The 15,616-nt window shown below is 35.0% G+C and overlaps 1 protein-coding gene across 1 annotated transcript in view; it reads left to right on the top strand.

The window, feature by feature from the left end:
• The window catches only part of LOC110996715, a 64,481-nt gene that overhangs the window by 46,719 nt on the left and 2,146 nt on the right, over positions 1–15,616 (top strand). The window contains exons 4-14 of the mRNA XM_045628770.1: positions 518–904; positions 1,088–1,209; positions 9,679–9,945; positions 10,063–10,379; positions 10,457–12,019; positions 12,520–12,721; positions 13,308–13,445; positions 13,563–13,722; positions 14,198–14,339; positions 14,581–14,697; positions 15,392–15,590. Of these exons, the coding sequence (XP_045484726.1) occupies positions 518–904; positions 1,088–1,209; positions 9,679–9,945; positions 10,063–10,379; positions 10,457–12,019; positions 12,520–12,721; positions 13,308–13,445; positions 13,563–13,722; positions 14,198–14,339; positions 14,581–14,697; positions 15,392–15,590 (3,614 nt within the window). The remainder of the gene's footprint in view (positions 1–517; positions 905–1,087; positions 1,210–9,678; positions 9,946–10,062; positions 10,380–10,456; positions 12,020–12,519; positions 12,722–13,307; positions 13,446–13,562; positions 13,723–14,197; positions 14,340–14,580; positions 14,698–15,391; positions 15,591–15,616) is intronic.

Raw genomic sequence — 15,616 nt, forward strand, 5'->3', positions numbered from 1 at the left:
CTATAACAGGCTTTGTCTTCAACTGTATTGAATTTCAATTGTTATTGTGTTTATTGAATTCCTTGTTCTTAGATTTACGTCGTATATATACTGGATATTAATGTAAAATATCTTAAAAATATTTTTTTTTATTACAAAGACTTTCTTACCTTTTGCAACTGATTTGTAATGGAAATGGGGTAACGATCCTAAATCTGTATACAATTCCTTAACACCATTATGTGGGATGTAGCAGAAACATTCTTCATTCATTTATTATTATCTCTACATTAGTATATTCTTTATCAGTCTTCGGTGCCTGACGTTCCACTTTTGCTTAAACATGCTGGATTGTTTTTTTCGCGTTATTCTTTCCTGTTGACTGTTGTCCATTAAAGACGAGATTCAAACGTGAGTGACATGCTAAAGCTCGGAAACTTTGTATTTACTTCGAAGAAGAGGATTTCGCGGGCATTATAGAGAGATTGTATCAATCCAAACGGATATTGAATACTAATATATATTCCTATCTTTACAGTTAATCAAGATACCAGAAACAAAAGAAGGGTTCATTGACCTTAATAATTTAGAGCACAAGTTACAAGAGAACACAGGAACGGGAAAGCGAATGATCGGGTTCTTTCCTGCGGCTTCAAAACTCACTGGAGTCCTGGCTGATGATGTGGCTACCACATTACTTCTTCATCAGTATAGGGCGTGGTCTTTCTGGGATTACACCCTGGTAGCACCAACGTCGGCTGTTGACATGAACCCGACGTTTCCCGGCGTCGAGGAAGGCATGGTGAAAAAGGACGCTGTGTTCTTCAACTGTGAAAAGTTTGTTGGGGGTGTTCAAGGCCCATTTGTGACAGTCTTCAAGCGGGAGCTGTTCAAGAATACTGTGTTGTATTCTGATGATGTAGAGGTATGTTTAATATTTCCCTTACCACTGACAAGCTATAACTAATATCAAGTTAATTTACATCTGAATAGTTGAATAATTTTTTTGGCTGTTGTCAGAAATGTACATACTATATAAAATCTAAATTAAGACTACAATAATTCTTCCATAATAATTTAGATATTTAGTGATTGTTTTTTTTTCTAGATACTATCAGAAACAATAGAAGAAATAAGATGTATTGAAGCTATAAGAGCGGCGATTGTTATGCAGCTCCGAGATGCAATCGGCTTGCAAATGATAGCTGATAAGCAAGACTTCATTACTAGGTAAGTGTCTTTTATCAAATAATTGTTCTGTAAAAACCAACCGTTCGACTTGGGATATCAAGATGTTTGGCAAATATTTCTTTAATTGTCAAAAAAGGTACTAAAAGGTAGAATTATTATGTGTTTTACATAAATAATCATCTTATCGATTTTTCTCTCGTTGATTTAAATTAAAGAACTTTATTTTTGTTAAATATTAGCACCGCATAGAGCTGTGTTTATAATCTAAAAGTCAAATTTCTATTGCTATCTAACGTTCTTTATCTTACATCACTATAGTACGAGTCTATTCCATGGCCAGTTGCCATATACAGTGCTCAGTTATTTTTAATCCCAGTATAACATGGCCCATGTCCAGTATTAATCCGACCGATCTGTTTATTTCTTTAAATCTTCTGTTTATTGGTCAATTCCAATTTTCGCTTCAAACTGGTTTCGTATTTACAATTTTCGCGTTGAACTGGTTTTGCTTGTTTTATGTGAAAACAATTGAATTTACAACGCAATAAGGAATTTCATTAGCTTCATACGATGTCATCTTAACTATATGATTTCACTTATGATATAGCCTTGAAAGTAAATTTTTAAGCAACGGGCGTCGAGCACAATACAAAATCCCCTATCACCTGGACGTCCGTAGTTCCACAACTGAGAGATTTTTAAAGCAGTTTCTGCCGGGCGCCACCACTACGTAGAACCAGCTGCCCACTGAAGTATTTCCAAACTAATTCAGTATCGGTCCTTCAAGAAAAGAGCGTACAGATTCTGTAAAGACCGGCAACGCACTCGCGATCTCTCTGGTGTTGAGTGTCCATGGGCGGCAGTTTTGCTAAACATCAGCTGTTTTTTGCCCCCTATAAAAAATTGTTATTGCTGTTCTTAAAAGATCGTAATGTACAATTTTCTTGCAAATAATGACAATCGTTTATTTAAATAAGATTGTCTTTTCTTAAACAAAAAAAATAAATAAATAAAATAAAATACGTTTATTTTGGAACATAAGATCATCTAGGTATCACTTATTCCACGTCAATCAATTCGAACTTGTAGGCATCCCTACTCATCGGCAAAGAAGACAGAGGGTGTAGGCCGAGAGAAAAAGCCGGCGTAAAAAACTCTCGGTACTCTTTTAAAAAAGCAAATCATCAAACAATATTTAAAACAAATATATCAAATTAATTTATTTGAGGTAGCCTGCCCAGCATTAGTCCCAGGCCCTTTTATCAACTAGATAATCAATAACTTTATAGTAAGCCTTTTTACACAGCTTTTCTTTAATACATTTCTTTAATTTATTAAAAGGCAGAGATAAAAGAGCCTCTGGGATTTTATTAAAGAAGACTATCCCTTTTCCCAAAAAAGAAGAACTCCCTTTTCTAAATTTCACCCTTAATTATTTATTAATATACAACATAAATTATATTTCAAAACAAGCACTGCTGCGAAGCCAGATTTCAGTATAATATAAATTACCAATACATTTAGAATGCCCCATAAATGTGTTAAAACAAACATGTCGGAAGGCGCCAAACCGTTGCCAAGCGATGCTGCGTCATTCTATTTATGCGTGCGCTATTATTGACATGATAAAACTGACATTTAACATGTGAAATTCAAGGCTACGACTATTTAATCTTTAATTTGACACCTATCTGGTTTAATCTATGCTTTTTGGCTTCTTTGGACTGTGGTGGGTTAAACGATGTTGTTAACGAAATAACTTAACTATTACTTTTCACGATTAAATATGTTTTGATAGAAAAAGTATATAATTTGCTGTATTATTATTTATTTGTGATTATTTTGGGAATTATAACGCCTACTTTTTAAAATACATATAACAAGGATATATAACAAGAAACGGTCATAAACCTCATGATATTATAGATTACGTCGCCCGTGGACACACCTTGCCAATGTGCGCATTGACGGGCTAGATCGAATTTTGACACGGTTGTTTTTTAAGTTCTAAACATTACTCTATTAAAATTTATCTTCTTATAAAACCGATAGCTAATATAAAATCGATTCCAATAATTGGTCCCTCAGAGGATTTCGATAAATTACTGCGAAGGAACTTGACATTAGGCGCGGAGAAAATTCCGTCTTCCAATTCGAATTTGATCTGTTTCCGGTTGATTAGCGCCCAGGGTCATGCAATTATCTAATTGACATCAATTTTGCAAAAGCATTTATAATTTCCTTAAAAAAATTTAACACCGTTTCTTCACGTTTATCATTACTAATATACAAAAAAGATTTTTCTATATTTATAACAAATAAACTTAAAAATTACTTGACTGATTTAAAAATTCTTCACTGCTTGATTCCCTGGCTAAACGGGCAGCACACCCAAAGTTCCTTGTTAGGGCTTCTTCCAATGACATAGAAAATAATTTATTTCATTTTATTTTTTTTAATAATATTTAATTAGTGAAATTAAAACGCCACGACTATCTATATTGTACGAATTGTACAATTGGAAATATATTAGAGAATACCATTCTTCAAAATCTCCAAAACATCTGCTTTTGTTTAAATATTTTGGTATAACCCACTTACTACTATTCTAGTAAATGTTGTTTATGTAATAACACGAAGAAGAAGAAAAATGCAAATGCATTTAAAATAGGCGATTAGATCAGTATGCTAACGTTGAAATAGGTCAGTGGGGTAAGTCACAGTTGCAATACTAACAGTTGCCTGAGATCGAATATTTTTGGTTTGTTTTAACCTAAGCCTTTTTGATACCCTCCAGCACTTCGACTTAGCTTTGGCTTGGATGGTCTGCCCAATAAATGCCTTGTTTTTTTGTTATTGAATAGGAGGCCAACGGGCAGGAACTCATCTGATGCTAAGTGCCAATAGACACTCAATCCCAAAACTTTATGCAATCTCAAAATGCAAATATAATTTCTATCATAACATAGTTTAAGCTCTTTTAAGCCTTTAAAAGCAATTCGTGTTATTACGCCGTATTAGAGATTATTTCTTATCACACACGATGCCGATTATGAATATGTATTGTATTTACACGGTACATATTTAATGTACTCTAAGCAATGGGCACTTATTCTGCACCTTGCATGCCTTACAAGCATTGCACCCGACCTACGCTACAAACCGAAGCGAATGGACTGTCCTTTGTCCTGCCCCGGGTGATTGCTGGTGGCGTCGATGGTTTTTAGTGGGTATTCACACCCGACCCTTGACTATTTTCCCTCGGAAAATATCCCTAGAATAAAGGCTCATTAATAAGAAGTAAGAATATTAAAATATGTTATAACAGAATATTCCACTGTTTTCAATATCCTGTGATTCTTAAAGCGGCTTAGCGACGCATTGGCGTGACATTGTGAACACAGCATAGTAGAATATTTGCAGTACCTATTTCAAATAGCCCATTAAACACAATTTATGACAACTTTTATACTCATCTTGTATTTATCCGTAATATGATGCCAAATGTATATAATCGTTGCTCTTGGCTGACATAGTTATTTTTTTACTCTTACCGTCAAATTGTGTTTACGCTGTAATGTGTGAAAAGAGACATTACTTTAAAACAAAATTGTCACTAACGATTCAAATCCTTATATATACTAACAATGTTAAGCAACAACCTTCTCAACCTTTGCTGAAATAGAAAATATTCTTAATATGCAACAATCGTTTAATTAGAACATGCCTTATATAGAAATTATTGTCAAGTACCTCCAGAAGAAGGAGACACTTGGTTGGCCACGACACAGGAAATGCTTGCGTTCAATGCGTTCTTAAAGAATCATCAAACATCCTTTTTGTGTAATTTTTTTTTGTTTTTTTATTTAATAAATTCATTTCGGTGCAAGTAGAACGCATTAGTTTTTTCTCAGAAATGTTTCTGAATGTTTATAATTGGTAATCATTGCGATGATAGTTGAAAATTGCTAGTTTTTACCGACAAAGTGAATGATAATTCGTTTGAGATCCCATAATTATGTAGATGTATGTTACGTTGAAATATGAATTATATATATTTAATTAAAGAAAATTTACTAAAATGCTTTAATTCTTGTATCGAGCACGCACAGGAATTCACAAAGGCATTGTTTATTCGATATCTACAATGCTTTGTTTGAAAACAATACGTTTTCATTAATTGCCATTGTGCTTTATTAAAAATCTATTTTATTTTGGTTAGTAGCAGAGTAAAATAAAGGCGAGAGCTTGGAGTTCTAATATCGCGGAAATCCATGATAGTCCCAATATCTGAAACTTCGCTATTAGTCACAGCGTACCGGCCCTAGATTTTGTATTAGTTTGTAAGGCCTAAGTAACCACCTCAATACACAATGGTACAAACAAAATCGCACAGTACTTTTGGGTTTCACAAGATTTAAGAACTGTGTAAAATATTTGTATGACAAACCTTACAGCGCCTCTGGTGGCTGCGCGTAGCACTAAAATTGTTCATACATATCTTCCGGAGTTCTTAACTTAGTATTTACTGTTTCATCAGCATCATTGGTTATACTGTATACAGCCCATTGTGGGCCTCTCCACAAGCACACTTCAGAAAATGAACAAATTCGTCTTCTAGCATCGCCAGCCAAAAAAATATAACCCAACCCAAATTCATACACACTAAACACATAAATATTGTGTAACATTTCGGTGACATAAATCCCGAAACATCAAAACAGCGCTCCATTTCCGCACAGGTTATTAAACTCATTAAACAATGAGAACATTATTTTTCCGTCCCGTGAAATTCGTTGCTAGGAGTATTATTGCGTAAAGACAACACAGCAAGCTCCCACTCTCACCCTGCAAGTCAGCATCGATCCCCGGCTGGCTCATAGGACTTTCTATCTATTATCATGTGCATATTTAGCTCTCGCTCGGTTTTGAACCCAAAAGTACCTACTTGCCTATTAAAAAAATACATGAAACCCAGACCTAGAAAGTTGTAGCACTACTTTTTTACAAATAAAGGCTCTCAGAGACCTTAAGTGAATTCTCGAATGAGTTTCCCGGTACACCGATAGTTATTACTCCTACATATAACAAGACAATATATTGTCACTCCTACATATAACATTTTAAATTATAATGCAATAAAGACCGGCGTCTGTTTTACGTAAAACTATAATTGATCATCGCTCGATTGTCTTTGGTCTATGCAAGAGTCTATTCTTTATTGCTGAAACAGTTACTAAGCCTAAGATTACAAATAATAGTAATCTAAACTGATACCAGTTTATATGAAACGGATATCCTTGGCGACGCGAACCTATAATAAAATGATTAGTAACGATAATTAAATACATCTGAGTCTTGGCTGCAATTATCATTTTATGACCGTCGTAGAATAGAAGGCTTCTATGTTCGGCTAATGTTAGAATTGATTTACTTATACTTGTGACACACTTTTTCTCGTGACACGCATTATATTGGAAATTCCACTGGTATTACGTACCTCGACCACCACCACTTTTTTGAACCAGCTACCTACTGAAGAATTTCCGAACCATATAGACGGTCCTGCAAGAATACAGCGTACTGACTTAATAAAAAGGCGGTAGTATACCTCAAAATGAGGTGAGCCTCCAACCCATTTGTCATTGTACTATAAAAAATAATCCTTTGTATTATCTAATTAATTCTAAACAAAAAAACTAAAAATAACAAGCAACCCCGCGACCAATAGCCATCTAATTTACAGATATAGGTCAGAGTGTGGCTTATGTAAACTTGACAGAGCTAATTGCATCATGTGTTGTTTGAAATCTCACTTTGTCACAATGTGGTTTGTAATTTTGAATTTCTTAAAGTAAGTCAGTATCATAAATACTTGTTAACTGATATAACTGTAGTGTTTCTTTAAATGTAAATATTACACTTGATTATATATTTTTTTGTATTTTTGTTTCTATTGACGCTCAAACAACGACAATTGAAATTGTCTTCGGATTCTTCGCGAATAAACAAAACAAACAAACAAAAATATCTTTATTCATATAGGTAAATAAGTACACTTATGAACGACAAAAAAACAAATTATTTGTGGATTTACATTTACTGCCAGTTCTCAAATCAATGGCGTAGAACGGAAGAGAAAAACTGGCAATAAACTCTCCGCCACTCTTTTAATTAATTAATTTTTTATTCTCTATTTCGGAAGATTTTATAAAATCTTGTTTAAGTTTATGTTTACCGTAATTTTTCATGTATTTTGGATCTATCTAAATTCTTATTCTGATAAGTTGACAAAAAGATTGAGAATATTATTTCCCTGAAATATTATTCTAATAATATATTGTATTTTTGAATTTAATTATGTATTTTATAAATGCAAGATTAGATATCATTTTCTTTCCAATTACCAATGTTATTTGTACGAAAAACCAGACAACAATTCAACCTTTATCAGTGTATGCTTTCTCTTGTCAAACATCAATGATTGATGATGATCTGGTATTATTGATGACATATCCATATCAATGTTCACGTCATATCCATTACTGCTTGTTTATTAACTCTATATCTAAAACATACTGGAGCTTATATTTTTTTCGGATCATAATCAATTACTTACATACAAAACAAGAATCACTACACCTAACGCACCGAAATAATAAAAATTAAAAGATATAAACGACTCTACTGCATACAATACAAATTAAAATATATTTTTGTTTGTAAGTATGATCATGAATAAAAAATGAAATTATGCAGTCAATGTAATTAGCTTAAATATAATTCCGAGGCACCAGTCAATCTGAGCATTGATCAGTGCATTGATCGGACAAAAAATCGTTGGTTGTTTCCATCAAGTCAACACAAACGACCCAAGAGTCCGATATTACACATACATAGATATTACATTTACAAATAGAATGTGAACAATCTTAAGATGAACGAATACCCTCCTTAACCAATAGGTAATGTTATATACATCTTAATTAACAGTTATATAATATAGAACTTATATATAGGACACCAGAAAACCAAACGAAAATAAATGAATTTTGTATGATATCATGCGTGTTCGCAATGATTACGTTTGTTGGGATTCAGCTGTGAGCGAGTCATTAATATTGTCGCGATCCAAGGCTTCAGAACAGGAAGCCACTTTACTATGTTTTATTACATACTCGATTTCTTTTAGATTATTATTTTAAGACTTATTTTTATACAGTTGCACATAGGCCGAAGCCAAAAGAGCTCGGGTTTTTTAACTATTACTAATGGTTGTATGTCGATTAAAATATTGTTATATAGTTGTGTGTTTATAAATATAAAATGTCATGTATCTTTTAATAGACCAACTACGTACACAACTTATCAATATCAATTTTAATATACACAGATTTGTCCACTTAACTACGTTAGATATTGATTTACCAAAAATCTGAACTAAATAATTAGCCGTGTAAAGTGTTCTTCAAAAGATTCTCTTGTTAGTAGAAAGAGGAAAAATGAGTAGAAGTATTGTCATTTACATGAATGTCACAGATTGAAAATGTTTATTTTCCGCGACGAAACGCGATTATCATAAATATAATTTCGCGTTCTATGTTAAGATGTGGCTATATTAATATTTCTATCTATTCTAACACATTGTTTATTATTAGATTTTTCAATTGATTAATTTAGTCTCAGATTTTGGTCAGTGTACGTTGATTTGAAATTCATATATATTCGTGATAAATGTAAATATCTTAAATGTAAATTTTACTATCTTAAATTTATTTCTTTGAGCATTAGTAAGAAGCCCTGCTCTGTTTTGGAAAGTTGGCGCATTGCCAATTCTTGTTATCTTGAGTACTTTGCCTTGTTCACAATTCTTTTCTTCGCACCTTCTTTTCATTATTCGGCATTCAGAATTTCTCATTGGAATAAACTAGCTAGAACTTTAATAATAATTATAGGTTTATAAATTAGATTTTACTGTAAATAAAACCATGTCGTGTACGTGTTTGTTTGAAGTAATGTGGAACCATTTTTATCCGAATTCTACGTTAATTTACATATAATAAAGGAAAATTGGTCTTTTTTATCAATTTATTCAACACTGTGGCGCCTTAGGCAACTTACTTTAAGTGAGTGTAATAATAAAAAATTAACATAAATCTCCATATATGTATATGGTTTATTTTAAAATGATGCCGAAACAATGTAACGCTATTATACTTTTATATTATAAACACGACGACTTATAAATAGACGACGTCCTTTTCTAAATATAATTAATATTTTTAATAACGCCCGTACATTTTTTCTTTATAAAGATAAAAGTCTCTGCGTAAAATTCGGCGAGAATTTTTAGTACTTTTTAAGAAAAGAAATCACCAAATAACGATTATTATTTTTAGTAACGACGAATTTCTACCTTACCTTACCTTACCAGAACGGCCGGTTATGGCAATTAATTATAAACAAAACGACATTTAAACCAATAATTTATGAAGTCTTTATTTACAGACAAGTCATATCCCACATCAAGAACATACCAGAATTACTTCTTCTGGGAAGTGATGTGCCAACAGTGAGGAGACTACCAATATTCTCTCTCATGGTGAAGCATCCGAGGGGAACTTTTCTTCATCATAACTTCGTGTGCGCCATCTTGAATGACGTTTTTGGTATCCAGGCACGAGGCGGACTTAATAATCTATCATTTGGATCTGATGTCTTAGGCATAGATGAACAGCTATTGAAGGAGTACGAGAAATTATTGGATGTTGAAGCGTAAGTAAATTAAAAAATAATAATGATTGCTTAGTTGTAGTAAAATTCTTCTGTTATTTATCTAAGCTCGTCATACTCTCTTTTTCAATACAATAATTATTTTAAACCCTCTTTCAGACAAAAAGAAATAGCCAGAGTACGAAAGCTGAGTGTTATCAAATCCCCAGAAGTTCCAATTCACAACGAACCGCTAAGACCTGGATTTTGTAGAATTTTTCTTCCTTTCTTTATGTCGGAATGCGAACTAGCATTCGTATTGGAAGCTCTGAAAATGGTAGCAACGGAAGGTTGGAAGATTTTGCCTCAATACGCTGTTAATGCAGAAACGGGACAATGGCGGCATCATTCTTGCTCTGGGCTAAGAGATAAGAAATCTTTATTCTCTCTACGATTCCATGACGGCAAGATAACTCCGCATGAGCGGCGTATTTCAGGTAATACCATTCTGTTTTTTTTTTTGCTTATTGATTAACACTACGATTATATTTATTTCTGTATCTTTTGCCTTCAGGTCCAGGAATATTCCCACAAACGTACACAGAGTGTCTGCAAACAGCAAGAAATTTGTTCAGTAAAGCTAGAAAATTGGCGATGAAATGCCCTCCAACTGAGCCTGAAGTCACCTTTAACCCGAAAATTGATTATTTAAGATGGTTTATGTTACCTAAGGAAGCACATGAACTTTTACTTGGGCGATCATCAAATGTGAAACACATTGTCCCATTCGATCCATCTGGATATACCGGAGCAAGAAAAAGTCTTAACAGTTATTCGAGATGTTCAAATACCTCTTCACCCATCCTGGGTTCATCTCCAAGACATTTCAGCCTTTCGGCTATCGACGACTGCCAAATATTTAGGCTGAAACATAAACAAAAGTTCTATTCAAGAGAGTCAAGTTTAAGAGAAAGTACAAACGAGGAAACTGTTAAAATTGCCCACCAACCCGTACAATTCGCGGTGGGCGAGTCAGTGTCACCTTTATATCTAGTCCCACAAAGTAGCAGACCATCACTAGTCAGGTCCAGATGTTATAGCTTAGGTTCAGACAGTCCACCTCCACCTTTTAGCCGTCAAACCAAACTGAACCTGGGGATCAAAGAAGCCAGCCCGAACAACGCTGATAAATCCAGTAGTTTTTGTAATTGTGGCAGCCAAACAGATTTGCAGTCATTAGAAGACAGCATGATCTCAACAGATAAAAACTTTCCCTATAGCAGCCAAAGTAGTACGTCCATGTCTGACTGTAGCCAAGTTGGTCGGACATCGCCCACGGCTTCAATAACGTCACAAACGTCAGAGGAACTCACATACGTGAAGGAAAAGACCAACGAAATCGCAACCGAAATTAAATCTCAACTACGCGGAGTAATCTCCAGAGTAGACGATGTATTGGAGAACTCAGATATCACGAACCAATCTAACACGAGCATAACATCCATTTCTAGTCAAAGCGATAAGAATTCTATGTCAGTGGTAGATTTAGCGGAATATCTGGTGGGGAAATCGGAAGAGATGGCCTCAGAGTTAAAGTACAATATTCGAGAAATGGTAGACGAAATGATATCTCCGGACTACTCAGGATCATGCTTAAGGAGAAACTCACCACCAAAGCCGAGACAGAGAATCGGTTCTGGGCCAGAGCTGAGTCTAGGGCTCGATCTCCAAAACTTAAATCCAAAGCAGCCCTTAAGGAAATGTCCAACCAGCCCAGTATTTCCGTCGCAATATGACGAGGATGACAAATTCTGCAAAAGTTCACCGAGTACACCACCTAAGTCCGCACAATGCACGCCTTCGCACGAGGCATCCGGCCCTAATAGTATCTCTTTCAACTCCAGTGAGACCTCTACCCCTGATACCATAATACAGGTCGTAACGACCTCGCAAAACTCACCAAATCTTCCAAAGTCATTAAGCTCAAACAAACTGTCCGATGACGAAACAAGCTGTATGGATTCAGTGTGTAGACACTGTTGTTTTAAGAAAAATTGGTGCCAAAATCATTCAGCCAGCTCACAAGACAGCGGTATCAACATGATATACACCGACTCCGATACATATTCCGATTTTGGTAAGTATTTTCATATGTAATGTGTATGTAATGATATATCGGTGTATGGGTTTTCAGTTTGGCCTCAATTAGAAGCTAAGCAGTAATAATAATAATAATTAAACCTCATTTATGCCTTGAAACAACCGTATTTACAAAAGACACACTTAACATTTTATACGGAATTATTATATACTTTTTTTACAAGGACCTCTTATAGACAATATAATATATATGCTCCAACTAGCCACCAACGCCTTCCACTTGTCTCTTATCCTTGCCATTTTCTAATCCTTCCCCGCTATCCCTTTTATTCCATATTCCCAGGTTTCTAGTGTGCGTTCTTTTTTTTTCTTCCCACTGGGCTATTAGATACATTCCAAATAATGGTATTTTGACACAGCTGTTGTCACAATCGCGGGCAATGTAAATGTCTATTGAATATTTTTGTATACGTTACACAATGTCATAGTAAAGCGTTTATGAATGTCATAATTCTTTATCCATTATATTTTTTTCAGTAAAATGGCGCACATCATCGGATCCTTCAACAAATAAGAAGAAGTTCGTCCAGGGTCGTCTCCGAATGTGTCAAAAGCACGAGAAGACAGAAGTGCCTGACATTATAGAAGGTGTTCCAGTTAGCGGACCTCTCAAGACATACGACACGGATTCTGGTAGAGTTGTCTTCCAAACACCTGACGACGCTGAACCACGGAACAGGTAAATTTATGGAGTCAGCAAAATAGCACATCACAAAAATAATCTTCTTAACATGAAAGTGGGGTTATTTATAGTTAGTTTACGATACCATACGTAATTCTAAGTCTACTGATTATTTTACAAAATCTTACATCTAATAGACAAGAATGGTAAACATAAGTTTTACAAAAAAAATAAAAATAAAAATTAAAAATAAAAAAATAAGTAAATAATAAGATAAGCACACAATAAAATTACCAGAAATTGTTGGTACCTACAGCAGAAAAAAAATCATCAGCAAAACAGCAAATTAGGTTCGAGAAGGGCACCCAACAATGCTTTCTCTAAAACTGATCAGCCCACTATCGAATATATACAGCTCCGGATAAGCCGTGTTCAATTCAATCAGTTAAAGTCGCGAAGAATTCGAACGAGAGGTGCCTAAATGCCCTAGGTTGGTTTTGGCAGAAGGAATAAGAAAATTTGCTGATTTTAGACCTAGGGAATGAATAAGGGACGACAATTTTAACATCCTGTGACAGTGTCACTGCTCTGGATAATGTAAGAACGTTTTTATTACATTTAACATTTATACTACTCGTTTTAGAACATCGGCCCAAGACTCGAAGCGTTCTAGCAGATCATCAAACGCCTCTTCCAGCTGTTCGGACCGTAGCTCTAGATCCAGCGGTTATGGAACTGATGGGCAACGGCCATCACAGGAAGATAACTTTTATGATAGAAGGTATGGTATACAAACCTTGAACTGTTGGTTATATATTCAATTGTGTACCAGCAAGAGTTATGTGGGACTATCCTGACGTTAACTTGACTTCATCTCACATATAAAAACTTTTTCTAGTGAATCCGAATGCCGTCACTCGAAGTCGGAGTGCTGTGGCGAAGAGATGGAACAAGACGACAGCAGCGCGTGCAGCGATGGCTCTCTTACGGACTTCACTTTCGACGACGAAGGCAAGTGGCACTGCCCGCCCAAAGCTGTCTGGAAAGCCACTCTTGAGGTAATTAGAAAAAAAAGTACTAATATTAAGAAGCTTAAATAAGATTCATTACATAACGCGCAATAAATATGTTATTCAAAACTGAAAAAATTTGAAATTAAAATAAATTCGTGATAATGACAGGTTTTGAATGATTTAGAACCGTTTTAAATTAAACATTACATTTAATTACACATACAGTATGTTAGCATTTAAATAATGGAGTAGGAAATGTTCCTCCAACCTAAAACCACGGCGGCTAGTGTAACCAGACTTGCCTGAAATCCCCAGTGGCTAAAGTATATATATATAGTAGAAGTATATATCCTTAACGATCGGAACACTTCCTTAGCGCGATTCAGGGTATCACGTCATCATACAGATTTGAAGCCAAAGATATATTGGAGAGATCAAGAAGCCTGATCTGCTAAATATTAAACATTCTTCTTACTTTACTTATCTTCTTCCAGATCTTATTCTCTTATATTACTTCCAGGCTATCCACGAGTTCAACATGATCCGTCCCGGCGACAAAGTGTTGGTCTGTCTGTCGGGAAGAAGGGACTCCATCGCGCTGTTGCACACCATGCACCAGTACCAGTTCTACGCCAGGTCCAAGGGAACCCATTTCTCTATTGGTAAGGTTTGGACAATAATAATGAATAAAAGATATTGAATTCTCTATTTATTTAGATTTTAGTTAACGCTATTTCTGTTAAAGTTTGTGTTTTATACAACAAACGGGCAGGAAATTGTCTTTGAAACAAACTATTATATTTTTAGTAGCCGCTTTAAGCATTTAGTATAAACTTAAGCTAACATAATTTGTGAGAAAAGGGCACTATTTTGCATTTGCAATATTATATTGTAATCTTTTAGGGGCATTGTTCGTCCACGAGCCCAAATCGGATGTGGATCCTCTGCACCTGATGGCCTACTGCAGGACTCTGGGCGTCAAATTCATCTATCAGGACAAGATTGGAGATGAATCTGAACGTAAGTGTTGGGATAAATCAATATTTATTTATTTGTATACAGACTTGTGTCCTATCATGTGATCTCTCTATATCTATTGATTTTTTATTTATTTTGTTTTTCTATACTAATATTATAAAGAGGAAAGGTTTGATTTTTTGTTTGTTTGTTTGTATGAATTGAATAGGCTCCGAAACTACTTGGCAGATTTGAAAAATTCTTTCACTGTTGGAAAGCTACATCATTCCTGAGTGACATAGGCTATATTTCATTTTCAAAAAAATAGGCATCCTTACTAAAATTACGATAACATTAACATTTGTTTATTATTTGATACAATTCTAACAGATGGCGCTGAGTTAATGGTAGTAGTTTGGCAAGACGACGTTTGCCAGGTCAGCTAGTAAACAATAAAACTAATTCGGCTGTTACATACAAATACTTTAATATTATGATGTAGAGTCTTAAATAAGGCCAGGGCCCCGGGGCCCCACAATAGAGACTTCGGAAAAAATTAATTGCAATATATAATATATTTTAATAAAAATAAAAACTCGACTAAAATTGTTGATTCTATTTGGAAATAATTTAGTGGTCAGTCCTCCACTTTTTTATTGCCCCGAGGACTCCAGACCACTAAAACCCCATAACAATGACAGTAGGAATAGCGAAGAAACACTGATAACCATATAAATATAAATAAACCAATCTCCAGGGCGTAGCAGCACAAATCCTTCGGAATTGCATCGCTGGTCGACTCATGAAGTGCGCAGACGCACGTGCGACGCTGCCGTTGCGCACGGCTACGGAGTGGCCGCAGTCGCTCAAAACTTGGACCACGCAGCGAAGACTTTCATGGCCAGCGCCCTCTATGGAGGCGCTCTTTGCTCCTTGAAGGCGCATTATAAAGTCAGGTGAGATTTCCCTTGTTATAGTAGCT

Source organism: Pieris rapae, chromosome 6, assembly GCF_905147795.1.
Source record: "Pieris rapae chromosome 6, ilPieRapa1.1, whole genome shotgun sequence".
NCBI lineage: Eukaryota > Metazoa > Arthropoda > Insecta > Lepidoptera > Pieridae > Pieris > Pieris rapae.